The sequence below is a fragment of the Cervus elaphus genome, chromosome 4 (assembly GCF_910594005.1).
Source record: "Cervus elaphus chromosome 4, mCerEla1.1, whole genome shotgun sequence".
NCBI classification, from domain to species: Eukaryota; Metazoa; Chordata; class Mammalia; order Artiodactyla; family Cervidae; genus Cervus; species Cervus elaphus.
In genome coordinates, this window is record NC_057818.1 from 3,866,949 (window position 1) to 3,893,092 (window position 26,144).

Below are 26,144 nucleotides of genomic sequence, written 5' to 3' on the forward strand. Positions count from 1 at the left end.
TCGCCCCCTGTTCCAGGCACGTCACTGTACAGAATGTGTTTGGAATGCCTCCTTTGGAGTTAGCCTTGGATTTAGACAGGCATCTTCTTTACCTGTTTCCAAATTCCCTGGTACACTCTGGTAACAGGTACAGATGATTTTATGCAAAATATTTATCCTTAGTGATGGTAAATACACATACCTGGTTACCACAGATGCAGAACATTTCTCAAGGACACATAGCAAGAGTAGAGAAAATGTCTGTTTATTCATTTACAAACTTAGTAACATGAAAAGAAAACCTTAATTGAAATCTGGCTTGACAGAAACACAGTGCACAAAGTTAATGCCGCATTCACGGAGGCAGAAACGCTCGGTCACCCTGGGTGCCTGTCATCCCCAGGGTGCGGGAGAAAGATCCGTTTACTAAAGGGCCTTGCACAGCTGCAGGACCACATGCTGACAGGGATAGGAAAGGGCTGAGCTGAACTGCACATTTACAAACGCAAAGAATGAGTTGTAGCTGTTACACCAGTCACAATGGCGTTTTCATACATCCCAGGGGTTGACCAGAGAGTAGCATTAGCTGTGCTGCTGGAAAACCCTTCACTGGAATGAGCTGCAGAAGCTTTCGACCCCACACCCACCTGCTGAAGGTCCTTCTTCCATTTCCGCCCGCCGTGTGACGCTCTGGAGTGTAAGGCACTAGAACCTGGCCGGGTGGAGGAGGGCCCCAAGCCCCAGTTCCTGGTGTGCAAAGGGAATCCTGGAATCAGTCTGTTGAAACAGGTGCTAAAAGTATCCCCTCCATGACTTATAATTTCTGTCCTTGAGAGACAGAAAAATGAGAAGGGAGGAAGTCTGCAAAGGATAAAAACAGGTGTATCTAAATACGAGAAAAATGGCCCATGAAGAAATGTATAATTCTCCAAGGGTTTTGCTCAGAGAAGTCAAGAATCATATTATACAAGGAACAACTCTGGTGTTTAATGGACAAAGAGAAGGCAAAGACATACAAAAATACTCAGTCTTCTTAAAAAATAGTGTATCTGTAGTGGTGAGGGGCTGCAGACGCCAGCCCCAGAGTGACAATGAAGGAGCCTTACAGCTAACTCAGCACCGTAATGTGGAGGGTAGAGTGGCAGGGGCATGGGGCACGCACTCACAGGGGAGCCCTAGCCCCTCAGGACTCACTGCCCGGCCTGGTCACCTGTCGTCTCTCCCCTACTCAGCTGTGCTTGAGGCCACGTGCCTACAGGAGGAAGAGTCCTCGCTCAGGAGGAACTTCCTCTGTATGGTGTTGAGAAAATGCTGCTCACATCAAGGTTTCTGAGGGATGAGGGAGGGTGTGCAGAAAGAAAAGGAAATAGTAGGTTATACTTGAGTATTCAACACTGTTGACCAGATCTCCTTATTGGATACTAAAGACAATCCTCACTGACTACACTGGCCAAGAGGCAACAAAGAGACACAAAAAGGACCCTGTAGTTAAGCCTGAAAGCCAGCTGATATAGTGGTTTTAGAGGCTGAAATCAAGGGGGGGGGGGTCATTTCTTCAGTGACGCAAAATCACTTTTCAGAAGCACCTGTCACTCCAGCCACACACGTGGTGGGGGACAGGATTAACATCTCCAATGCGTGCAAAGGTAGGGGAAATAAGCAAGCTGAAGAGTTATTCTTCATGTTTCGTTACTTTCGTGGAAGCAACAGCCTAGGAAAGAAGAGATGCAGCTAAAACTCCTGGTCTGTACAAGAAGGTAGAGTCCAAGGACCACATGCCTCCTGAGGAGAATCAAGTGGAAGTGACTTGGTGCTGCCCCAGTAGAAATGGGAACTCTGGGCCCAAGGTGAGACTGGGGTTAATCGCTGGGCTACATGGCATAGCGTGCATTTGGGGGTCCAGGGACCCCCCAGAAGAGCACCTGAATGTGGTGGGAACTGTTCGGCTCTGTCTCCTGGAGCATGTCCCGCCCATGCAGTGCTGTGTGACCAAAACACAGGCTAAGGGACGTCAAACGGGCTACCCAGGCAGGCAGGTTTCTTGTCTCTTTGTGTGTGTGAAAACCTTCTCAATTAGAGCTTTTATCACAGACAAGAAATCTCCAATGTCAATCACATCACCATGGGACTTACACGTGGTACAAGTAACTAGGGGGCTTATCTCGAGGGAGGAGGAGACCCCTGGTAGACTTGCAACCTGGATTCTCCATCTGTTTGAAGCCAACACACTTTGTATTTCTAGGTTCAAAAGGATTCAACTGAATATGCTGAGAAGATTGTGGACCCCTTCTCGCAAGACAAATCATTTCAGAGAAGAAAGTTCATCCATCTAAAACAGAGTCCAGCCACCCCTTCAACAAACCCTCGAGTCTCCAGGAAGAAAGAGATGAGTTGTCACGGGCCCAGTGCCCAAGTCAAGGAAGTGATACAGAAGTGAGGATGTTTTGATTGTCAACTATGCCTGAGGCAGGAAGGAGTCACTCTCTTCAGTTGAGGACCAAAGAGAGAAACCTACCGGATTCATATTGTCTACTTCAATGAAACAAAGGAGACTTCCAGGATGAATGTAAAGTGCCAGAAGGTAAATATGTAAGTTTCAGGGCACTCAAAAAAATAAGTGATGCCCCTAGAATCTTAATATCTTGTACTTTACACATAAATCTAGAATTTTCTTTGGATTCAGTCCCAAACAATTTTTCATTTATAAAGACAACTTTGCAGTGGCGCCGAGCATGGGATACCTTTAGTTCTACGTCAGTCTCCATCTTCCTGGGTCGGTCAGCTCTCTGCTGGCAACGCCTGCATTGGCGAGGGCTCATGTCCTGCTCCCTCAAGTTCCAAGGTTGCTGTTCTGTGCTCTCCAGCTGGCAGCACCCCTCCTCTTTGCCTGGAAGCAGCATCTCCCAACTCGTTAAATATACACTTACATCAAAATGCCAAACCCCCAACAGATTTCTAATCACATACTCCCTCATTAAATCAGTGAAGACCTTGTAAGAAGATGGACACTGAAGTCAGTGATGAAGTGGGTAAACAGAGATCCCAGAGAAATGCCAGAGTAGGCAGAGATCTGAGAAGTTTAAGCTTCTCTAATAACATGAAAGGATCATCTTGAATATACTTACAGACCTGTCAGGACTAATGCAGCCAAGACACCAAAGGCTACAGTTCAAGTCGCTAGCAGCAATTTGTCTGCAAGGGGAAATGACGTGTGGGGATGGATATCACAGTCCAGGAGATCTTTAGCAAACACAGGCAATGCTTAAAGCGTGCATGGCCCTCTCACCCCAGTCATTTTCTATTCCAGAAGATGTGGAGAGGTGGCTGGAAAGAGAAGATGGAAGCAGACCTTGGGCTCAGGTAACGTACTCCTCACACTGGGATCAGAGAGGGCACCTCTGGGTGGCTCTGTCTCTCCTCTGTGGGGGAAGCCAGACCTGGGGTCCCAGTGGCCCCCGCCCACTCAGCACGGCCCCAGGCTCACTCCCTCAACCAGGGTGCCCAGCCTGCCTCCCCTGCCCTGCTCTAAAGGGGGAGAAGGTCTGCTGAGTCAGTGGCTCCCATGGCAGGGGTACAGGAGGCTGACCTGAAAGTCACGTGTGCTTGGAGAAGAGGAGCGTCAAGGTGGGATGGCGGAACTGGGAACGGCTGGAAGAAAAGCAGCCCTGTTTCTAGAAGACTCAGCATCGCTGAGCTGTACTTTGAGGTCAGACTCTGTCAGGTGGGAAAAGCAACCCAGAAGGCAAACTGGCCTTTCTCTTCAAACAGTGTGGCTTACTTGTCTACTCAGCCAAACAAACTAACCAAAACCCCCCTCACTGTAGAGTTTAGCAAGAGATGAAGAAGCTTACAAGATGAAGAGACTTGCCCAACAGTCTGATAACTGAGTCAGTAGGGAGGCCCAGGAGGGTTAACTGTTTATCTCTGCCAACCCCCAGGTATCGTCCCCACGATGCCTCTCTCATCAGCGAGGCAGCTGGTCATCCTCCTGACAGAGGGCTCAGGGAGCCAACCCGAAGCACAAGGGAACGGGAGGAGGCCCTGCCTGCTGAAAGGCGTAAGCTGTTCCACAGATGGCAGCCCGGAATTCACAGGTTCTTCCAAGGAAAGAGCCCCACAGAGATGGACACTTAGCCTGCAGCCTGCCTTGCTTCAAGACACCGCACGTGCAGTCAGGCTGTCAGCACAACCCACCTCACAAGGAGTCTGCTCCTGCCCTCTGCCCCTGGGGACCTGAGAGGTGGAGTGGCTGCGACCAGCCCAGGAGATGGGAGACGCAGGGGGCGGAGGAGATGGAGGGAGAGAGGAGGCAGCAAAGGGAGAGTGAAAAGCGGAGAGTCCACCAGGAGAGAAGAGATGGGAGGCCAAGCTTAACTCAAGAAGAGGGAGGGGTCAGGAGGAGGAGAAAAGCCCCTAAGATGATGAGAAGGAGGGGCGGCAGCGAGGCCGCCCGGCCTCACTTCCCGTGCAAGTCACTTAGCTCCACTTCCTCCTTCCGGCGCTTATGGGTGAGGAGGGAGGGGACCGGGTAGAGCTTGGCCTTGGCCTGGAACCGGTGTCCCGCAATGTCAATCTCATATTCTCCCCGGTTGATGAAATCCGCTGTCACCACCTGCTCCTCCCCCGTGTCCTCGGAGAAGTTGTGCACGAAGCCCAGACACACGTGGCGCTCCAGGGTGTAGCCGTAGGCGCTGCTGGTGGTCTTGCCCACGTACTGCCCGTTCCGGTAAATGGGCTCCCCCCACCACGGCCAGAGGTCCAGGTCTGTGTCGTGGTCGTCCAGGATGAACATGGTGAGGCGCTTGTACACGCCGTTCTGCCTCTGCTGTAGCAGCGCGTCGCGCCCGATGAAATCCACGCCCTAGGCAAGAGAGGCGGCGCTCAGACGGTCAGGACCCTGGCGTCACCGAGGTGGTCCGCCCTCCGCCCCTCCCCCCTGCACGCTCCGGAGAACGCGGCTTCCCACTGTGCGGAAAACTGCGTTCCCAACACCAGACACCTTCAGAGGATCCTTGTAACAGCACAGGTACACATCGTTCTGTTTTATAAACTCATTTCAATCAGAAGACGACCACACAGAACAAAAGACAGAAAAATCTACACTTAAAAGTGCTTGTTCGAACTATTTTAGAAAAGCAATGTTTTTATATAATCTCAACGAAAAGTCCATTTATATCAGTATGTGTATATAAATATTAATGCATATGTACAAAAAAGCAGAATAAAGTAAATTTTTTAAAACTTTTCCTTTTATATTGGAATATAGCCAATTAATATATTGGAATATTATATTCCAATTATTAGCCAATTAATTGGGATATAGCCAATTGCAGTCTCTTGGACTGCAAGATCAAACCAGTGCATCCTAAACGAAATCAGTCCTGAATATTCACTGAAGGACTGATGCTGAAGCTCCAATACTTTGGCCACCTGATGTGAAGAACTGACTCACTGCAAAAGACCCTGATGCTGAGAGGGACTGGGGGCAGGAGGAGAAGGGGACGAGAGAGGATGAGATGGCTGGATGGCATCACTGACTCGATGGACATGAGTCTGAGTAAACTCTGGGTGCTGGTGATGGACAGGGAGGCGTGGTGTGCTGTAGTCTGTGGGGTCACAGAGTCGGACACGACTGAGTGACTGGACTGGGCTGACAGCCAGTTAACAACGTTGTGATAGTTCCAGGTGAACAGTGAAGGGACGCAGCCGTATATACGTATCCATATATAGATCCACCCCCCAAACTCCCCCACCAGGCTGCCACATAAAACTGAGCAGAGTGCCCGGGGTTGTACAGTAAGTCCTTGTCGGTTATCTGTTTTAAATATAGCAGTGTGTTCTGTCCATCCCAAACTCCCCAACTATCCCTTCCCCTCATTCTTCCCTAAAACAAACTTAACAGTGATTGTCTTGGAAAAAAATGAGTGATTTTAATTCTGTTTTTTCCTATTTTCCAAACTGAGTAGTCTTTACTTTTATATCAGAGAAAAATACTTATCTAATCACTCAAAAAGAGCAGCAGAGATCTACCATGTTGTCTGGCAGAGAATGACTGCTAAGAGATTTTGTTCAATGAAAAAAGGTGTGTGTCGTGTCCAAGCACCACGATCAGGAAAGCAGTGGGGGGAGAGCCCTGTGTGCCCTGCACAGACACTAAATGAGGCAGGGCACTGGCGCCTCTGGGCAAGCTGCCAGGAGGGCTGGGTGGGCTCAGAGGGGGAAGACTGCTTATCCTCTAAAATGCTGACTTAAAAAAGCATTTTCATGTATTAATTTTGAAACGAAAAAAATTAGGAAGTTGAATGTGACTCATTTGTACACGTTTGTGGCAGGTTAATGAATCGCCATAACCAACTCTGAAAGACCGCCCAGAAGGCACTCAGTCTAAAACAGAGCAAGTGCCCCAAACACATGTTGTCTACTTGTCGTGTTTCCTTAGTCCGTGTTTTATCCCCAGACATCTTGAGGCCTCAACCCCTGTACACCCTCCTCCTGTTCTCCTGAGGGCTCCCTGCTTGGAGAGCTGGGAGTGGAGTATGCACACGAGTACAATACCTTGTCTAACTTCACCCGAGACTCTCCTCCACATTCCAGGGGTGTGGTGAGGGTGTTTAAGTCCTGACCCCAGAAGGCAAAAAACTTCTCAATTCGGAGACTACGAAGAGCATAATACCCAGCATTCCGGATTCCGTATTTCTGCCCCACGCTCATCACTTCGTTGTATACGTGCAGGGCATACTAGAGGGAGAGACGAGAGGTCAGAGCAGAACTTCAGCACTGAACATGGCTCGCGGCCGGCTGTCCCTGCTACCTGGACAGGGCAGGAGGTTGGCTATAATCCTCAGGAGCCCAAGTGCCACAGCCCAGACTTAAGCTCCAGGAAAGCAGCACCCGTCTCTTCACTTCTCTAGAATGTCTAGGATCTAAGTACACAGCAGCACGACATAATTCACAGAAGCTCTCTTACCACTGAGCAAACGACCAGTCTCGTCACCGCCTCTCTGACAGCCACGCGTCCTCCCCACCATGTTCTTCTGCCCCTGCTCCCCAACCCTGGTCCTGACCCCATGCACTGGCCCGTGCTGTGAAGCTAGTGTTGCACGTAACTCTAGGTGTGTAGGCACAACTGTGATCTGTCACAGCAACTGTGGCATCTTAGCCCTGGAGCAGGTCACAGAGGACCCCAGAAAGCAGAGCCCTCCCCCCACATCCCGCAGCATCCAGTCTCTCACACTGCTTTGTTTTTGGTTCCAGACATGTTTAAGTACCAGATAACTTAAATAAGCAGAAAGTTTTCCAACTTAAATGAGCAGAAAATTTTCCAAATTGAAAGCAAATAATCTAAACATACTATGTTAAGCCTAAAGCCCAACAACTATACTGTTTACTTTAAAAACTGTAACTCAGAGAAAACAAGACAGAGGAATGAGAAAGACAGACGTTATATAATCCACACTTACGTGTGGAATTGTTAAAAACAAACAAACAAACCCAAAATAGCATCCAAACTCATAGAACAAGAGACCAGATTGGTTACTGGTAGGTATAGGGGTGAGGACTGGAGGAAGGTGGTCAAAAGGTACAAACTTCCTTGTAAGGTAAGCACTAGGGATGTAGTGAACATGTGACTACAACTGACACTGCTGTCTGATACATACGACAGTTAAGAGTAAATCCTGAGAGGAGTTATCACAGGAAAAAAAAGTTTTTTTTCCTTTTTATTGAAACTGTATGAGATAGTGGATGCTAACTAAGTCTATGTAAGTCAATCCATTATACTGTCCACCTTAATCTTACACAATGATGTATATAAATTATATCTGAATATAACCGGAGGGAAAAAGAAAAAGCAGCTTCATTGGTACTGCGATTCTTTAATGTACATGGCTCTATGAACTGTACTACTGCAGCCAAACAGGCCGCAACTAAACAGAACAATGTGGTCAAGACGATTTTAGATGTGGAAAAGGCAGTCTGAGCCTGTGGTATGTGTGTAAGTGAGACACTGGAGATGGCAGAGCGGGTGGAGGAGACCAGTGGGGACTGGCTGGGCAAGGAGAGTAAAAATGAGCTGCATCTCAGGCAGGTTCAGCGTCTCAAGCTGAATGCTTTGTGTCTGAGTTAAGAGGAAGACAGAGGAGGAAAGATCGAAAGCAAGTTACTAGTCTTGGGCTAGAGAAGACGAGCAAAGGGAAAAGTAGGTCCCCACGTTTACTCACTTTCTCACTAAATGCCAGGGATTAAGGGTAAACAAACAATCTGCCATCTGCCACCATGCTTTTGGAAGCCATCTCCTCTAAGAGACAGATATGACCTTCTTGAGGACAAAAACCAGCTTGAAAAGAACCGAAGCAGTGCACAAATTACCTCTATGGAAAACATGAGTAAGAATGGGACCAGCCCAAGATCAGGTAGGAAACAGGGCTTCCTCCTCCTGATGGGCTTTGCTGATTAATGACCCAGGAGCGGGTGGTAACACCTCAGTGATCATATTCACAGTTGATCCCCTGTCAGTATAGGCAAAATGTATCAACTATATGCATATCAGCTCTTCTCAAATCGTAACATTTGAGTGTGAAAAAGCAGATGAAATTTCACGAGATGGTAAATCCATGCTTCATTTAATAATTAAAAGGAAACCTAACACCATGAGTAATATGACTGATGTCAAGAACGTGAGGATGCTGAAGATCACTGCTACTTGTCACAACTGGACGCAGGCAAGAAAATGCAGGAATAAAAATTGTTAAGAAATAAGAAAAATGATTATTATTTGTATATGGTAAAACTGAACTCTGGAAATTCCAGAGAAACAACTAAAAAACAGCTATAAACAGTAAGACAGTTTAGGAAGGAAACAGGTTAAAGCATTAATAAACAGAAGAAAAAAGCTTTTAGAACTCATAACACCTAGAAGATACTAGAATAAAGATACCCTTCCTATTCACAATAGCAACACCACCAAAATAGTATTCATATGAATTTATAACATCTACATGAGAAAAACTTCAAAATACCTCTGAAGGTCATACACACACACACAAACCCAAATAAAGAAGGTACATTCTGATTGTAATATTCAACACATGTAAGAATGTCAATTCTTCCTAATTGACAAACATAACACAACCCCAAAAATCAGGGTGTTTTTAACTAGATGATTATAAATGTTTATGAGGGAGCATGAGGAAATAGGAATTATTTTCCAGAGTCTTCTAAGCTGTGAGGGAGGATAAGCATTACCAAGTACTAAAATGAACAATAAAGACTCAATAATTAAGATAATGTGGTCCTGGATAAACAGAACAGAATACAGAAGTTAAATAACCCTGCCATCAGCAAACCTGTATTTAAAACAGGTAATCTGTTGAACAAAATAAAGAAAATATATATTCTGAGAGACACTGGTAAGCACCCTGAAGAAAAAACAGAGAAAGGTCTAGGGAGGAGGGGGCTGGTGGCTGCAACTTTAAGGAAGGTCTCATCAAGAAGGCGAGGCGTGAGCAGGTGTGGACGGACTGCCAAGGAGAGCGGGAGGGCAGGCGGAAAGGCCCTGAGGCTTCAGACGCTGGTCCAGCAGGGAGTGAAGGGCCGGGAGCGAGAGGCAGGAAGACGCGCGATTAGGAGCAGCAGCGAGAAGGGCAGGGGGCAGGTGGAGCTGTGCGGGCCTGCGGACAGGCTTTTACTCAGGGGGGGCTGGGTTTTGAAAAGCAGCTCAATCAATCTCTTGCATAAAACTGCATGGACAAACTGCTTTGCACCCATCAGCCCAAAGCGTGACAAGTCTGTGCTGGTACAAGCAATAAAGAAAAAGGTACTCTTGTTCACTGCACAACTTTTTATAACAGCCAAGGACGAGAAACCCCGTCAATGTCTATTAATAGTAGACTAGTTAAACTATGATTCAGGGCCTTCCCTTGGGGTCCTAGGACTCTGCACTCCCAATGCAGGAGGCCTGGGTTCCATCCCTGGTCAGAGAATGTGCTGCAACAAAGACTGAAGATCCCACGTGTTGCAACTAAGACCCAGCACAGCCAAATAAATATTTTTTTAAAATAAATAATCCAAGTATATAATGGAATACTGAAGCAATTTAATTAAAAAATGAAGAAAGAAAGGAAAAGGAAGCTCTTTCTTAGGTTCTGGCAGGGAAAGATCTGTAAACTGTTCAGTAAAACAATCAACATGAAGAAATGCAGTATGCTTCCACGAGTTTCTATAAAGGCGGTTGTGAAGATGCCTTTGAACTTGCTTCCATACTTACAAAACTCTGACGTGATATAAACTAACAATTGTATCACTGCTGGTGGCTGGTGAGAACTGGTCAGTGGCACTGAACACATTTTAGAGATGTTTAATTTTAGACCATGTATGTGGTCTAGACCTACAGAAAACAGTACACAACTCAGCTAAAAATGTCATACCCTCTGTCACGCGCCCTGCCCCTGCCCGCGGTGCTCACCTCTATGGGGATGTAGAGCATGAACCCTGGCTCGCCCGTGTGCGTCATGCTCATCACCCGGATCCCGTTGGCGTAGCCCACGCTCATCTCCTGTGGAGACCAAGGGAGCGGGTCACCACGGAGGTGTCAGAGGAGTGAAGGTCTTGGGAGCCCTCTCATTAGCTCTGCACCCTCCCTGCGTCTGACCCTGAAGGAGACAGACACATGTGAATGAAGAATTTCTTCCCCGATGGTCTGTTTCCAGGCACTGGGTCACCAGGCACAGAGCCCAGCCTCCCAACGCCCAGCTCAGGAGTGCCAGCCCAGCCGCTGGGGGAGCGGAGGCAGTGTTTGACAAGCAGGAAACACTTCTCTCCACAAAGTCCTGCTGAAGATCTGCCGCAGTTTCAGTCAGGACGTCAGGAGCCATGAAGAGCAGGCAGACGTTCCCTCGCGGACCTGGCAGGCCAGCTCTGGGCACCTGCCCCAGAGAAGACGCTGGTTCACCTGCTACCCGGGGGCAGACACTGGGCTCCCCATGTTCTGAACACGTTTCCAGCAGCTCGTGACCCAAAAGGGCCTCTGAGTCAATGGCGCTCTGCGGCGGGGTGTGGGGAGCCCCCTGAGGCCCCAGCAGGCTGCCGCCGCCGTGGGGAGCAGGTCGGGGCAGTGTGCTGCAGGCACGGGGGTGTGGGGCAAGCCTCTCCTCTGAGCAAACACAGGGCTCTGACAGGGCCGGCCGGCAGCTGACAGAGCTCTCTGCTGCTTTAACTGCGCCACAGAGACGAGAGGGCTGTGAACTCACTCAGGAGAGGATCCTAACTTCAGTGTGAACTTCAAAGGGCACCCCTCAGTAACTGTCCCAGAGCTGCCTGTGACAGCTGCCAAAACACCCGTCCGTCCCGACCTCTCCATCAGCCGCTTCCCAGAGCGCACTGTCCTTCCTTTTACTCAGTTGCACTTTGTTTCACTCAGATCTAGTGGCCAAGTGTAAGAAAGAAAACTACGTATGTTGTTTAGGGATTCACCTAGCCATTTCTTATCTGAAGGGGCCACTTACACAGAAGTTACTTCGTGTGTGGAAAGGAGGAAGCTCTGCATGGAGAAGGGGCCTGACCTTGGTTGGTGTTTTTTGGCATTAGTGTCATATTACAACATAAAAATGTAATCCACTGCTACAGAAAGCAATGGGCTTCCCTGACAGATCAGTTGGTAAAGAATCTGCCTGCAATGAAGGAGACCCCCGTTTGATTCCTGGGTTGGGAAGATCTGCTGGAGAAGGGATAGGCTACCCACTCCAGCATTATTGGGCTTCCCTGGTGGCTCAGCTGGCAAAGAATCTGCCTACATTGAAGGAGACCCCCGTTTGATTCCTGGGTCAGGAACATCCCCTGGAGAAGGGAAAGGCTACCCACTCTAGTATTATGGCCTGGAGTATTCCATGGACTGTATAGCCCATGGGGTTGCAAAGAGTTGGACACGACTGAGCGACTTTCACTTTCACAGAAAGCAATAAACATATAGAACTGATATGGAGAAAAGTTAGGTCCACTTTAAAAATATCAATGTTTATTAAATAAGACTGTGAAGAAATGAAAATAGTGGACTTACTCATTTTGTTTGCTTAATGAGCATAAGAACACACTCTGTGGATGTTAACACCATAATGAAAACATGTAATTGCCATCTCTGTACAAGAACATTCCCTGCTTATTTAAAAACTATTAGTTTCCCAGTACTCACCTTGCAAAACAGACTTGGGAAGTGGTCTGGAGTCATGGGGGCGTAGGACAACTCAGACAGCACATCCACAGCGCGAGGACCAATCAGGTTGAGGGCTAAAGGAGAAAGAGCAGGACATGTCTGGCTGCTCCAGGTGGACGGCTGAGCCAATCGGGAAGGTCTGTTCTGGACGTGCTCACCTATGGCCGGGTCTGGGTGGCAAGACCATGAAAACCTTCCTGTGTTCAGGCAGTCCTAGGATGCACCTAGATTCTGGCAAACACACTTCTCCTGACAAGGCTGCCAAGTGCTGCCACTGACTCCTGGCATGTGAGAGCCTGGCTAGCTGTGGCCTCTTCCTGGGTACAGAGGAAGACGAGACTCTACAGCCTCCTCTGCAGCGAGACCAGGAGCATGAGGCCAGAGGACGGGAGCCCACTCCCAGGGCTGGCCCTGAGCACCCACACAGGTCCCGCTCTCCTCCTCTTCCCAGTGCGGCTGCATGATGGAAAGCCCCAAACACAAATCAGTAACAGGAGAGCCCCGAGGAGAGCGGCCCCCAGCTGGGATCTGTGACAGCAGCTGAGCGCATCACACATCAGATACCCTCAGATGGACTGGAAAACAGCCTGGCTTCTGTAAGCTTCTACAGTATTCCAATCCGGTGGCAAGAAGGCCATCATGTTTGCTACGATGCTGTCAGTACACTGAGGGTCTGGTGGAGGTAAGGCAAGGGTCCTTTAAGTGAGAAGCAGGGAGGGGTTAAAGCTGGAATTAGGGGGCAGAAGAGAAAGGGCTGCTCCCTGAGAGGACTGCTGAGGGGGAGATAATCAGGAAAAAAGTTAACTATCCTTAAGAAGTATTTACTTACTAAAAAAAAAAACTAAGGGGAAATTGTGACGAAAACAATACTTACATAATGAATTAAAATAATTTAATAATGAGTCATGTATTAATTGAACAAATATTTGCACTCTCATAGGCTGACTGTAGGGGATACAGCGGTAAACACACAAACAGAGAAGCAATAACTCATCCCACACTCCACTTATAACATGTGGGATCGATTGGCCATGACCAGGAGCCTCTTACAAGATGCTAACTCTGACACCCCTGAACATCAGATGTGAAGAAGGCAAATGGAGAAGACAAACCTGGATCACTGGGCCAGCCGACCCCCGCGGGCCCCCTGACGCCGACGGGCCCCTTACCGGTATATTTCCAGGTGACGTCCTCCAGAATCAGGTTGCTGTCTTCTGGCATGTACTTCTTAAGCCAAGCCCAACAATGGACCTGCTGGTCGGTTGGAGAAATCATGAAGAAACTGAAAGTGAGACCAAAAGTAATCAAAACCAGGCAGCAGAAAAATGATCAGGAAGCAGTCGGCTCTCAGCTAGAGTCAAAGCAATGGACAGAACATGGCCAGTGGTCTCATAGCTTTCAGGGAAGGATCCAAGAGCACATCCTTCTAGGACATACCACATCAGGACAAAGCAAGGTTCTGGCGTCCTGCCAGTGCCGAGAAACCATACAGCCTACTAACGTAAGATAAGGCCCCTTCTCCAAGTAGAATAACTAACTTTCCACACTAGGTTTTACATAATCTGGTGCCTTTTTTCCCCTCCTCACTGGGGGGAGGGGTGGGGGGTGTGTATGCATGCGCATGCACGGGCGCTGCTGATGAACTGGCCATGCATTAGTGAAATGTTTTTTGTTCTCAGTGTTATTAATGGTGTCCTGCAGAAGTGGCCACGCCGTCTAGGGCCTGCGTGAGGAGGGAGCGGGGTGGCGCCTGGCTCACCTGCGCTTGCTCAGCCGGGCTATGCTGCAGTCGTTTTCGTATCCGCCACGCTCGTTGAGCATGCCGGTATGCACGATGTGGCCCACGGGCACATCAAGGTCGTTGGAGAAGAGGTACTGGAGAATTTCTAATGCCTGATCCCCGGTGGACTGTAGGGTTAGGGAATGAAACAGAGATAACAGATGTAAGAACCTCTGGCTGGCAATGCGGCCTGGCGTGCAAGGTCACTTGCTGAGAAAATTCAACTAGCTGGTACTCATACAACAATATTTGTAGGTTTACTCCACTGCAAGGAGCTCAGGGAAGCTAGCTGCTGACTCTAGTGTCAGACGGGCCTCTGCAAGCAGAGAAAGCATCAGACACAAAGAGCTAAAAGTTCCAGAAAATGTTATAATTCAGTTGACACACTAAACTACACCAGAGTTCTTACAGAATCAGTTCTGAAGCGATGGATGAAAAACAAGAGGCATGTAATAAACAGGCATGTTTCCGAATCTGTTCTTTTGGTTCTCAAATACTTACTGTTATTTCAAACTTTGTGAAAGAGGACATGTCAATGACACACACAGCTTCCTTACAGCACTTGACTTCGGACTCCACAATCTCAAACCAGTCTGGCTTGTAGAAAGTCTTGCTCTGCTCCAAGGCCAGAAGGTCTACAAGACAGAGAAAACCAAAGGAAGACAGAAAAGGAGGGGATTTGTCCTGGTGAGTTTCCTTGATAGCTTAGGACAGTATAATTGGTTTTTTTTTTTTTTTTCTTTTTTCAATATTGTCATGTGACTATACCAGTCTTATATTTGAAACTCAAGGAGGAAACAACTGTGTTCCAAAACACCTAAATATGCAGGTCCAAAAAATGAAGGTATTTTTTTTTTTTTAAACTGCCACATTCACTCCAAAGCCCATCCATCTCCTTCAGCATCCAAAGATTAAGCACATGTTCTGCTTAGCTATATAATAAAGTGGCAAACACGCTGCACCACTGACATCACAGGACAGTTGCCTATAAAACTAGACTTCTGACGCTGGGCCCCAGCTTCACTTTCTCACAGGTCATCATCTTCATGCGGGAGGGCAGTTGTCTGAGCAACCTCTAAATCGTGCTCGTACTGTGCTGCCAAGGCTGGGTCCATGACCACCTCTGGCGGGGCAAGAGCAGGCATGGCGACAAACTCCAAGTTAGGGTCTCCAATCAATTTTCTAGCAAGCCAGAGGAAGGGCTTTTCAAAGTTGTAGTTACTTTTGGCAGAAATGTCATAGTACTGAAGATTCTTCTTTCGGTGGAAGACAATTGACTTTGCCTTAACCTTTCTGTCCTTAATATCCACTTTGTTGCCACACAACACAATTGGGATGTTCTCACACACTCGTACCAGATCTCTATGCCAGTTAGGCACATTCTTGTAAGTAACTCTTGATGTTACGTCAAACATTATAATGGCACACTGAGCTTGTATATAATAGCCATCTCTCAGTCCACCAAATTTCTCCTGACCAGCTGTATCCCATACATTGAACTTAATAGGTCCTCTGTTGGTATGGAACACAAGAGGATGGACCTCAACACCCAAGGTAGCTACATACTTCTTCTCAAATTCACCAGTCAGATGACGCTTCACGAATGTAGTTTTTCCAGTACCACCATCACCAACCAAAACAAGTTTGAACTGAACTTGGGGTTCTCCTTGGGCAGCCATCGCGATGTTACTTCCAGAAGCGTCTCCGCGCCCGTCTGACTCTATAATTGGTTTTTATTATTTATTCTCCCAGGAACACAGTCAAGCTATACGCATTTAAAAATAAGGTTTAGGACTTCCCTAGTGGCCCAGTGGTTAAGAATCTGCCTGTCAGTAAGGGGACACAGGCTTGATTCCTGACCCAGGAAGATCCCACATGCCATGGAGCAACTAAACCTGTGCACACAACTCCCGGAGCCCGTGTGCCCTAGAGCCCATGCTCTGCAACGAGACCCCGTGCGCCACAGCCAGAGCGCGGCCCCGCGGGCCACAGCTGAGAGAGCCCATGCTCAGCAACAGAGACCTGCCACAGCCAAAAATAAATAACTTAAAACAGAACCAGATCAAGATTTATTATTCTTAGGACAAGAAGAACAAATATGAGAACGTGCCTTCTTACCTTTGTCTGGTGGCACGAAGTACTTTGGCCTCTCGAATCCATGTTTCTCCATCCACCTGGCTCCCTGCGCGTCCAGCCGGTCATAGAGAGGAGAGGTGCGTAACTGCCTTCCAGTCTGGAAGTCCCAACGGGGAACCTTCAGGTCGTAGAGCAGAGCTAGGGGTGGAAGAGCAGGCCGTGAGAGTCCAAGCCACAGAGCTGAGCACCCACATCCACGAGACTCTGGGGTTGCTTCCATTCAAAAGAGCATGCTCTCCAGGCTGCCGTAGCCCAATTTCCCGACAGCATCTAGTGTGACAGGAATGTTCCAGGAGGAAGGACCGCATCGTAAGAGCTGGTGTCGCCCCTCCACAGAGTTATACAGCTGTGAGTCACGGCACGACTCCAGACCTTTGTTTATAATTACTTTTAAGCTAGCAGGTAGAAACAATGGGAGAGAAGAGTTCTAAACCTTGCTGAGCTCCCAGCAGAGATGAAGGTCACGTCTACACAGGACACAGGAGGTTACAGTGTGAAAAACTGGCACCTGCTTCTTTCCAGGGCCTGTGTTGTTGGAGTCAGACCTGGCACACACTTGCCCTAGTATTTACCCGTTTCTGAAGAAAAGGGCACACAGCGTACTTGATATGGTGGCTCTGGAACCTGACAGGTTGTCCCAGTGACATTTTTACATAACAAAGCTAGGGGCAGAATTCACTTCTCCTAATGTCCAATCTGCAACAGTAAAAAGTAAAAATATCCAGAAAGAGTATGATCTCTAGTCTCTTCCAGAGAGAAGATGACTTCACATGAGGCCAAATAAGAGGTGCTTCGCTGAGGCAGAAGCAAGCCATGCTGGCCTCTCTGAGCTGTCCAGATCTGTTCTGGGCTTTAGGTTCTACCTTCCAATTCCCCATTTTCTATCATGCCTGAAACTTCCAACTCATGAGAATCAGAGAAGGGCCCCAAAAGTCATCAAGAAGCTCAAGCTTCATTACGATTTTCACAGAAAATAAAAAATCTTGGCAGTCACACATACTGCTACCAGCCCGTGCACCACAACCACCAAAGCCCGTGTGGCCTGGAGTCTGTGCTCGGCAAAAAGAGAAGCCACCGCAACGAGAAGCCTGCACACCACAGCAGAGCAGCCCTCCCTGCTGTAACTGAGAAAGGCCCGCACGCAGCGCCAGAGAGCCAGCCAAAAATAAACAAATTATATATATATATATAAAATTTTTTTTTAAAGCTATCTCTGAAGGGCTCACTGGGAAATAAAAAGCCAAGACAAGGTGGTAATCCTTCAAAGTCAGGAGCAAAAACAAAGAGAAAGCAGGAATGCATGTCTGGTATTTACATGAGAAGTGGTTTCCTATCTGGTGACCATATGGTGGGTTAATGGTGAGAGTCACTTATGCTTTGAGACTAACGTGACAAATTCTCTGCCTTGGAAAGCAAACCATGATCTCAAAGACCAAGTGGGGAGTCTGAGCGTTCACTGTGACCCAGCAAAGTGAAAAGAAGGCAATGACAAGAATGTTCAAGAAGCTGCTGCTACGAGTCTGACAGCAGTGACCCCCGTGCATCCCAGTCCACTTTCTGGTCACGGAGGTAAGTCCTGCACAATACACTAACAAAAAGTTCACACATGTCATGGGGCATGATGCCCCCAACACAGGCCTGAAATGGGCCAACACCAGAAGCCCAACTTGACGCAATTACTGAAGAGCTGAGGAGGACTCTGCCTCGGGGAGACAGAGCCAGTCAGACTCGGGCAGAGAGGGGCAGTGGGGACGCAGCTTCACTCACGCATGACCTCCATGACACGGTGGCGCAGGAAGGTTCGGCTGCTCTGGAGGGCTCCAAACCGCTTCAGGTCCAGTTCCCAGACGTTTTCTGAGGGGTAGCCATGCACCATCCACTCGGCGAGGTACCTGCGTAAAGGGGGAAGTTGCCAGGCCTCTCAGCACCGTGACATGCTCAGTGCTGGACTAGAACTCAAGCACCAACAGGATCTAAAGACCCTGTCTTGTCAAGACTGGCTGAGTCATTCTCTAACTTCCTTAACTTCTGGAAGAAGCAAATGAGATCCATCTACTGCTCTCACAAGACCACCATGAGGACATGAGCACTAATGGTAAGGCTGCCTTGGAAGCATTAGGGCATGGCAACCCACTCCAGTATTCTTGCCTGGGAAACCCCACGGACAGAGGAGCCTGGTGGGCTACAGGCTATAGAGTGGCAGAGTCACCCATGACTGAAGTGACTTAGTACTCACGCATGAAGAAATAAGACTAAAATAAACACACAAATGTACTCTATATATTTTGATGCTTTTTTTTTTTCCTGTAAAACAGTCACCTCAGGAGGAGGTTATACAGTTATATGGCTATATCACCTTTGCTCCAAACATTTTTGGTAACTTCTAATCCATAACTGTCTTCAGAGCCATTCTACAGTTCACCCAAGTATATTTACTGGTCAGTTAATTAAAAATTTTAAAAAATTGTGGTAAAATACAGACAATATGAAATTTACCATCTTAACCATTTACTAGTATATACATCAGGGATGTTAAGTATTTTCACACTGTCTGTAATGATCACCACCATTCGCCTCCAGAATTCTTTTTACTTCCCAAACAAACTATATCCAGTAAACAGAGACCACCCCCTGCACCCCTGTCCCCTGGAAATCACCATTCTATGTTGTCTCTATGAACTGTACTACTCGTATGTATTCACATAGGTGGAATTTTATAGTATTGTCCTTTTGACTTTTTATTAGTACCAAATTTTCAAATAAAAACTTATGTGATCAGCACGATCTTCTACTCCACTCATCATCTCTACTTCCAAACTCAAATAAACACATTCAAAAGACCAACACTTGTTAGGACTGAAGTAGTACAGACCTACATCCCACTGGTTCCCAGGCTAACTCCAAAAGGGGGGGTTCCAAACACATTCTGTACAGTGACGTGCCTGGAACGGGGGCGAGTACCTTTAAGGGGACGGCTCTCTGCAGACACGAGTCGCCCGCTTACTATGAATGTGCTGGACTAAGTACATCACAGACCGTGTGAACAAGAAGAAAGGAGGAAGCCCAGCAAGCCGAGTGGCAGTGGGAAGGACATACTTTCCAGCTCCTCCACCAAAGGAAAGGCCTGCAGAGTTCATTCCCACCAGGACGAAGTAGCCCCGCACCGAGGGAGACTCGCCCATGATGCACCTCATGTCTGGGGTGAAGGTCTCGGGGCAGTTCACCAACTTCACGATCTCCAGAGTCTCCAGCTGTGGCATCCGACGCAGCAGGGAACTCAGCAGGGGCTCTGAGCAACACAACAGACCCAAACCCAGTCCTCAGCTTGAGGGGACTCGAAACTGCCTTCCCCTACACGCCTCGCCTCCCGCTTCTTTCCCAAAGTGTCTTGGGGAGGTTTTCTGAGACGAGCCAACTGGGCCATCTATCAGAAGCAGAAACCTTGGTGGAATTACGGGACAGCCCTACAAAGTTCTTGTTGTAAAGACGGAGAAAAAAAGATATTTTGTAGAAAGGAAAGATGTTATGGAAGAGCAGATATTATGTGTGGCTTAAAATAAAATCTCACAGGCATCAGTGGTAGGACAAGAAATCTTAATTAAAAGGCCCCCAAAGAGATACACGATAAAAGGCAGTGTTTTCCTATGTTCTAGCAGCTGTGAAAGACAGATCCTCAGCTTGTTTTAAGGTCATTCCATCACCTGGGAAAGATCCAGTGGGACAGGGATCAAGATGAAGCCAGACTGAAGCTGGCTGGCAGGGACATGAAACACCTGTGTGTTATTCTCTTCACTTGTGAAAGTCTGAAATTTCCCCAAATTAAGGGAAAAAAATTACGTTCAAGTGGAAGAAAGGACACTCTTCATGACAGACCCTTTCATACCTTTTGAATTTGGAATTACATGATTATATTCCCTATTAAATAAATTAAAATTATTTAAAAATTGAGTAAAAGAACATATTAACAATTTTGCTTTTAAAAATTCTCTTCCATCTTACATGAAGTCCTATCAAAAGACAGTTTCCCCCCACACAAAAAAAGTAGGTTTCCTCCTAGCCTAAAATTTCAGCAATGAGTTTAGGCAAAAAAGTGAGAAGGCAAAATTAACCAAGATTTTAATTTTAGGTCTCTGAATTGGCTTGCCAATAACTGTATCCTAAGACCAGACAACCACTGTGGACAAGCAAATGGGGTTGTTACAAAGATCAAGTAAGGAACCACAGGTATACCTCGATTTGGTTCCAGACTACTGTAATAAAGTGAATACTGCAACACAGTGGGTTATGTGAGTGTTTCGGTTCCCTCAGCGCATATAAAAATTATACTGTATTATATGTTCAATAGAATTATGTCTAAAAAACCAATGGACAGGATATTCCCTGGCAGTTCAGTGGTTAGGACTCCACACTTTCACTGGTGTATGCATGGAGTTCAATAGCTGGTCAGGAAATTAAAATCCTGCAAGCCTTGTGGGGAAAAGAACACCAAAAACAAAAAAAGCAAAAACAATACCAATATACATACCAAAAAATGTAACTTAAAAAATACTTGGCCAGATATACAAGCAACCTAAGTGTCCATCAACACATGTGGTAAATACATACAATGGACTGCTATTCAGCTATTAAAAATTTTTTTTGCTACTTGCAACAACATGGACAGACTTGAAAGGTATTATGTTTAGTGAAATGAGTCAGAGAAAGACAAATACTGTATGTTATCACCTATATGTGGAATCTAAAAAGAAAAGAAACTAGTGAATATAACAGAAAAGGATCGGATACAGACTTGTGGTTATCAGTGGGAGAGGGAAGTGGGAAGGGACGAGATAAGGGGAGGGGGTATAGAGGTACAGAGTACTATGTATGAAATAAATAAGCTACAAGGATGTACTGTACAACACAGAATACAGTATTTCATAACTATTAATGGAACATAACCTTTAAAAATTGAGAACTGCTATATTGTTTGTACACATGAAACTTGTATATTGTACATCAATTTTATCTCAAAAAAACCACTAAAAACAATTTCCACTCAGACTTCAGTATATTATTAAAACTATAAAAAGGTAAAAAAAAAACCTTACTGCTAAAATATGCTATTATCCAAACCTTCAGCGAATCCTATGTTTTGCAATAGATAGAGCACCGATACAACAGATAGATCATTAATACAATAGATAGATCACTGAAAAAATACACAGATCACAAATCACAGATCCAATAACACACATAACAGTGAAAAAGTCTGAAGTATTACTGTAACTACCAAAATTCAAGAGATGCAAAGTCAGAAAATGCTGTTGGAAAATGGTGCCAATAGACTTGTTCAGTGCAGTGTTTGCCACAAACCTTCAATTTATAAAAACAACTCAGTATCTGCGGAGCACAATAAAATGAGATATGCCTGTGCTCCTGAGAAGGCTTTAATGTATAACATCTTAGACAAATATAAGGCACTCATGTTAAAATCTAGTTTACGTACCAAAATGATCCCAGTCTTCCTGCAGATTCTGAATCTCCAGCTGGTTCTTGCCCTCCGTGAAAATTGGCTTTGGGTTTTTCTCAAAGCCCCCCGACAGGATGCCCCCCTGCCAGTTCCGAATATAAATTCTTCCATCAGCGTCTACAACAGCTGAGAGAGAAAATGACAAAGGGGTGGGAGCAGAAGAGAACATGGGGCTTAGAGGCAAGCCAGCTGTCACATGGACAGAAAAGGAAGTTAAACAAAAACACCTAGAATTGCCCTGATTAACCAGGCAGCGTTCAGTAAACACAAGCATTCATTAGCTTTAAAATGCTTTCCCCGGTCGTGGGCGAGGGTGCTCCTTCCAGATTTACTGTGGAGTCTATTTTTCAGATTACCCCTATACCGATCACTTACCTAGAAACTTTGACTAGTCTTAAAATCAAGCCACTGTGCCACATGGAAGCCTGACACAGGGGCTGCAGAGCCTACTCCAGGGATGAAGACCTCCAAGTGGTATCGAACCCTCCCTACGGCGCTGGGAGTCACTGAACTGCCCGAGTTGAGAGCTCACCTGTGACATCTCCACAATGGGTAGCATTGTGTCAGCTCTAGGTTACACTCCAAACATGCACAATTCAGACCTCTGTCTGGGACTACAGTTAGCTTGCAAACAAAGGAACAAACCTGCTCAAATGGCACGCCCACTTTGGCCATCCTTTCATAAAAAGACATTCAAGTCAAGTTAGAACGGGGTCTACCTCCCTGTAACATGCTCCAGAAAAGAAGTGAAAAGACTCTTCTGGGTGCAGTCTGTCCTCAGCAGAAAGCCCTTCTTGGCAGAGGACGGAACAGGGGTGAGGAGACAAGAGTAAAAAAAGGCGCAAGTCCTCACTTGGTGTGCTGCTCGGCAGAGGGGTCTCCCAGGGGCGAGTCAGGAGGTAGAAGTGTTCGCAGGCATGCAACGGGATGCTGACCGGCTCCTCGCTGCACAGACCCAGCTCGTATGCCCACTGCAGACGGACAGAGGGATGGGTGGGTGGAGAGGAACAGAAGGACACGTGAGCAGCTGCGGGCTCTTGAGACGAGTGTCATTTCAAGCGGCTCCTGGGCGCTCCCGCCCCCACGTCAGCTGTGGGAAGCCGACTTCCAGCTTTAGTTCCTAACGTTTTCAGAGGGGAGCAACACGGTACCGCGTGAGCCATGAAGTCTGCTTTCTGAGCAGAGACAGAGTCACCAGCTCGGAAGAGGAGCTCGTGGGGAGCCAGTGAGGCCCTTTGAATGAAACGCCAGGCCTCAACTGCGAACCCCAAACACCGACCATGAAGACGTCCACGTGGCGGAAAGTACTCCCAGGTTCCCTTAAGACTGGAGGGGGGCAAGGGACCAGCCTGCCGTCAGAGCTGCAGGCTTTAGTGTCCTGGTCACGGGACCTATGCTCCCGACACAGGAGCACCCCCAACACGCATCTGCTGGTGGTGGGATGACACGAACACAGCCCCGACCAGGAACCGGGTGCTGTCCACGCTGACTCTCTGGGCCTCCCTGAGCAGGGCTGCCCCTCGGCCGGGAAGGAGCGGGGACGGTCGCCCGGCTTCCACACTAGGGGCGAGGGCAGGCTTCCAGTTTGGAGGGGGGGATTCTGAGTTTTCCCGGCCAAATAAGAAACAATGTGTCTAAGATGCCTGCTTAGTCCATTACAAAACTAGCATTAGGTCTGTACCCCAAAATCCTGGAGACAAAAGTTAAATAACAAAGTCAGTGACCCAGTCTTGTCACTAACCTACCTGACCAGCACAGTTGACAAAATACTGGCACTGGATCTGTCCTTTATCTGTCTCCACACCGGTGACTTGACCTCTTTTGACCATAACATGAAGAATACTTGTCCGGTCATAGATCTGAACACCTGTCCCAAGGTAAACACAGAGTTGGGGAGTCGTCATCCGCTGTCTCAGAGTCAGGCATTTGCAGCAGCTTCTCCACAAACACTGAAAAGGCCAGGTCCGTACTTTAACTTTAGAATCCAAAACACTCCTGGAACCACATCCTGAGATGGTAGAAATGGGCCTTTCCCAAGACTGAAAATACCAGCCAACTGAAATCATAATCGAATTCCAGGGATCATGGGACTACCCTGGTGGCCCATTGGTTCAGGTCCATGTTTCCATGCAGGGGGCCTGGGTTCCATTGCTGGCTGGGAACCGAAGTCCCACAAGAGGCATGGCACAGCCAAACAAAAGTCCAGGGATCATAAAAGGGGCAGGAGAGAAACAGCACCACAGGGCCTCCTCAATCCTCATTGACCCACACCACGACCCAGTTCATCCAGAGCGGGCAACACCATGGATCAGCCTTCCGCTGTTCATTCCAACCCCAGGACGTGACCCCCGCTGTGCACTGAATCCCCAAGGCGTGTGCCAGCCTTGGAGCTTCTCAAGTCCTGTGGAGGGAAAAAGGCCCTTAACACCTAAAACGCTCTAAGCAGGACTAAAGGCAGTGCCTAGGACACCTAACAAGAAAAACGTGGCCCCGAGGGAAACTGTATTCACAGATACTGCGCCGAGACAAAAACTCAGAGCCGCCAGCCGCAGTTCTGCCGCAGAAACTGGCTGGTGCCCTGACGCCAGGCAGCGCTCTCCTGACGCCCGTCTTCCCCGCCCCGCGCCCACTCACCGTTCTGGGAGGCGGCACTGGCCAGGGCGAGCGCCACGTCGGCGGAGGACACCACCGCGTCCTCGGGGACGTGCATGGCGCCCACCAGGTCGTGCACGTTGAGCAGAGGGTGCAGCTCGGCCACTCTCCTGGGGGAGACGATCTCGCAGGGGATGCCTATGACACTGGCACAGAACACAGGGGCACAATGACATTCCCCGGCCTCCGCAGAGGTCAGCTGACACGAAGTCGGGACGGGCTCAGCCTCATACGTACTTCAGCCTGGAGCTGATGCGCTTCAGGGAGATGAGCCGGTCCTGAGTTTGGGCCAGAAAGATGGAGCCCGTCCTAGTGTAACCTGGAAGGGAAAGCAGCCCAAACTCAGACAGACCGGGCCACCTGCTGGGGCGCAGTGGGAGCCCACCAGACTGTGAGGCGGACGACCCGCGAGGAGTCCCGGACTGCCACCACCCAGACAGGCTCAGCTCACGGCTCTGTGACCTGTCCCTCCCTCACCCCTTCAGGTGACCAGGCCCTTTCTCCGCCGGTCCCTGGTGGGCACGGACCCATGGAGATGGCCGCTCTCAATGCAGCCGCAGGCCTGTGACCTATGCTCAGCTCATCTGACCTCCTGGACATTGGGTCTTGGGCCAGGAGAGAAGGCGGAGGTCCCTCCTCTCATCTCAGGAGCAGCAGCGTCCCGGCCAGCCCACTCCCCTTCCAGCTGAGGGCCTGGGTCGTCACCACCCGGCTCCACCCTGCCTCCGGCTGGCAGCCTCCTCCCACCCCACAGGCCCTGCTGGCCTTGCAGAAGCTCCTTGTTGTTGCCCAGCTTAGCCCCTGGCGAGTCCTGGTGTCTGCAGTCAACTACTGGATGTGACCACTACGAAACCTGAGTCAATGACAATCCTCCCAGATGCAGTGTCTTATCAGTTCTCATGATGAAAAGCTTGAATCAGTCACTTGTCTTTTTAAAATGGAAATACAGTCATGATAATTTCAGAGCCTGGTTTTTGTAAGTATTAGACATAGCCTTATTATATTTATTCCTTTGCTCTGTCCTAGGATACACAGAAAGCAAAAATTTTCATACCCCTGGAAAAATAACTTGCTAAGTACAGGATCAGTGTGTGTTCACATTTCTGTTTGTCTTCGACTAAAGGTAGAGTTAAACACTATGGTCAGAAGTCTCCCAGTTTGTTCTTTTCCCCCCATTATAAAGTTGTTATTCATCTGAAATGCAACTATGTTATTTCTGCTAGTATTTCACTGTTTGTTCCCTCCCATTCTGATGTTTGTTTTTTTTTTTTTATATTTGAGTATTGAGAATGTCCAAATCATTCTAAAAGTCAAACTACGGAAGTATCAACTACCCCCCATTTCCCCACCATGCACCTTATTTCCCACTTACTCTGGAGGTAACCACCCTCAGTTGCTATGTTGTGCTGCTATGTCGTGTCTGACTCTTTTCGACTCCATGGACTATAGCCCTCCAGGATCTCCTCTGTCCATGGGATTTGCCAAGCAAGAATACTGGAGTGGGTTACCATTTCCTTCTCCAGGGGATCTTCCTGACCCAGGGATCGAACTCTGGTGTCCTGCAGTGGTCAGCAGTTTCTTTACTGCAGAACCTCCAGAGAAGACCAGCCAACCTCAGTACTTTCTGGTTTATTTCTATATTTATTTGCAAAAAAATGTATATTTTCTTGTTTCTTCTTAGTTCTTATAAAAAAGCAGTACATTTTATATAGCTTTTACCATCTTGGTTTTCTCATTTAACAATGTATCTCAGAGATCATTTCATAGCAATTCATAGACATCTTCCTCCTCCTTTTTACGTCTACTTAATAGTCCTGTGTGTGGACTTCATCAATTTTATGCATGCATGTTTTTGTGCAAGATATTAAGTGGAAAAAACA

General features: G+C 47.7%; 2 protein-coding genes across 4 annotated transcripts in view; both read right to left on the reverse strand.

Moving 5' to 3' along the window:
• Nucleotides 1-223: 223 nt before the first annotated feature.
• Nucleotides 224-26,144, reverse strand: part of PDPR (pyruvate dehydrogenase phosphatase regulatory subunit) — a 41,584-nt gene continuing 15,663 nt past the window's right edge. For all 3 annotated transcript variants that reach the window (XM_043898040.1, XM_043898042.1, XM_043898041.1), the window contains 15 exons: nucleotides 24,502-24,583; nucleotides 24,247-24,410; nucleotides 23,358-23,479; nucleotides 22,466-22,583; nucleotides 21,589-21,738; nucleotides 19,197-19,389; nucleotides 17,868-17,992; nucleotides 16,083-16,238; nucleotides 14,466-14,599; nucleotides 13,944-14,092; nucleotides 13,354-13,466; nucleotides 12,164-12,258; nucleotides 10,442-10,531; nucleotides 6,535-6,717; nucleotides 224-4,840 (listed from right to left, as the gene is read on the reverse strand). In XM_043898040.1, coding sequence (XP_043753975.1) covers nucleotides 4,436-4,840; nucleotides 6,535-6,717; nucleotides 10,442-10,531; nucleotides 12,164-12,258; nucleotides 13,354-13,466; nucleotides 13,944-14,092; nucleotides 14,466-14,599; nucleotides 16,083-16,238; nucleotides 17,868-17,992; nucleotides 19,197-19,389; nucleotides 21,589-21,738; nucleotides 22,466-22,583; nucleotides 23,358-23,479; nucleotides 24,247-24,410; nucleotides 24,502-24,583 — 2,279 coding nt within the window. In that variant the 3' untranslated portion in view covers nucleotides 224-4,435. The remainder of the gene's footprint in view (nucleotides 4,841-6,534; nucleotides 6,718-10,441; nucleotides 10,532-12,163; nucleotides 12,259-13,353; nucleotides 13,467-13,943; nucleotides 14,093-14,465; nucleotides 14,600-16,082; nucleotides 16,239-17,867; nucleotides 17,993-19,196; nucleotides 19,390-21,588; nucleotides 21,739-22,465; nucleotides 22,584-23,357; nucleotides 23,480-24,246; nucleotides 24,411-24,501; nucleotides 24,584-26,144) is intronic.
• LOC122691493 (GTP-binding nuclear protein Ran-like) lies at nucleotides 14,716-15,679 on the reverse strand. Its single transcript, XM_043898043.1, has one exon. The coding sequence runs from the start codon at nucleotides 15,641-15,643 to the stop codon at nucleotides 14,993-14,995; it is 651 nt and encodes a 216-aa protein (XP_043753978.1). The 5' UTR covers nucleotides 15,644-15,679; the 3' UTR covers nucleotides 14,716-14,992.

What these genes read in the sequence shown, in the direction of transcription:
- LOC122691493 (XM_043898043.1), bottom strand. Translation starts at nt 15,643, where the DNA reads ATGGCTGCCCAAGGAGAACCCCAAGTTCAGTTCAAACTTGTTTTGGTT.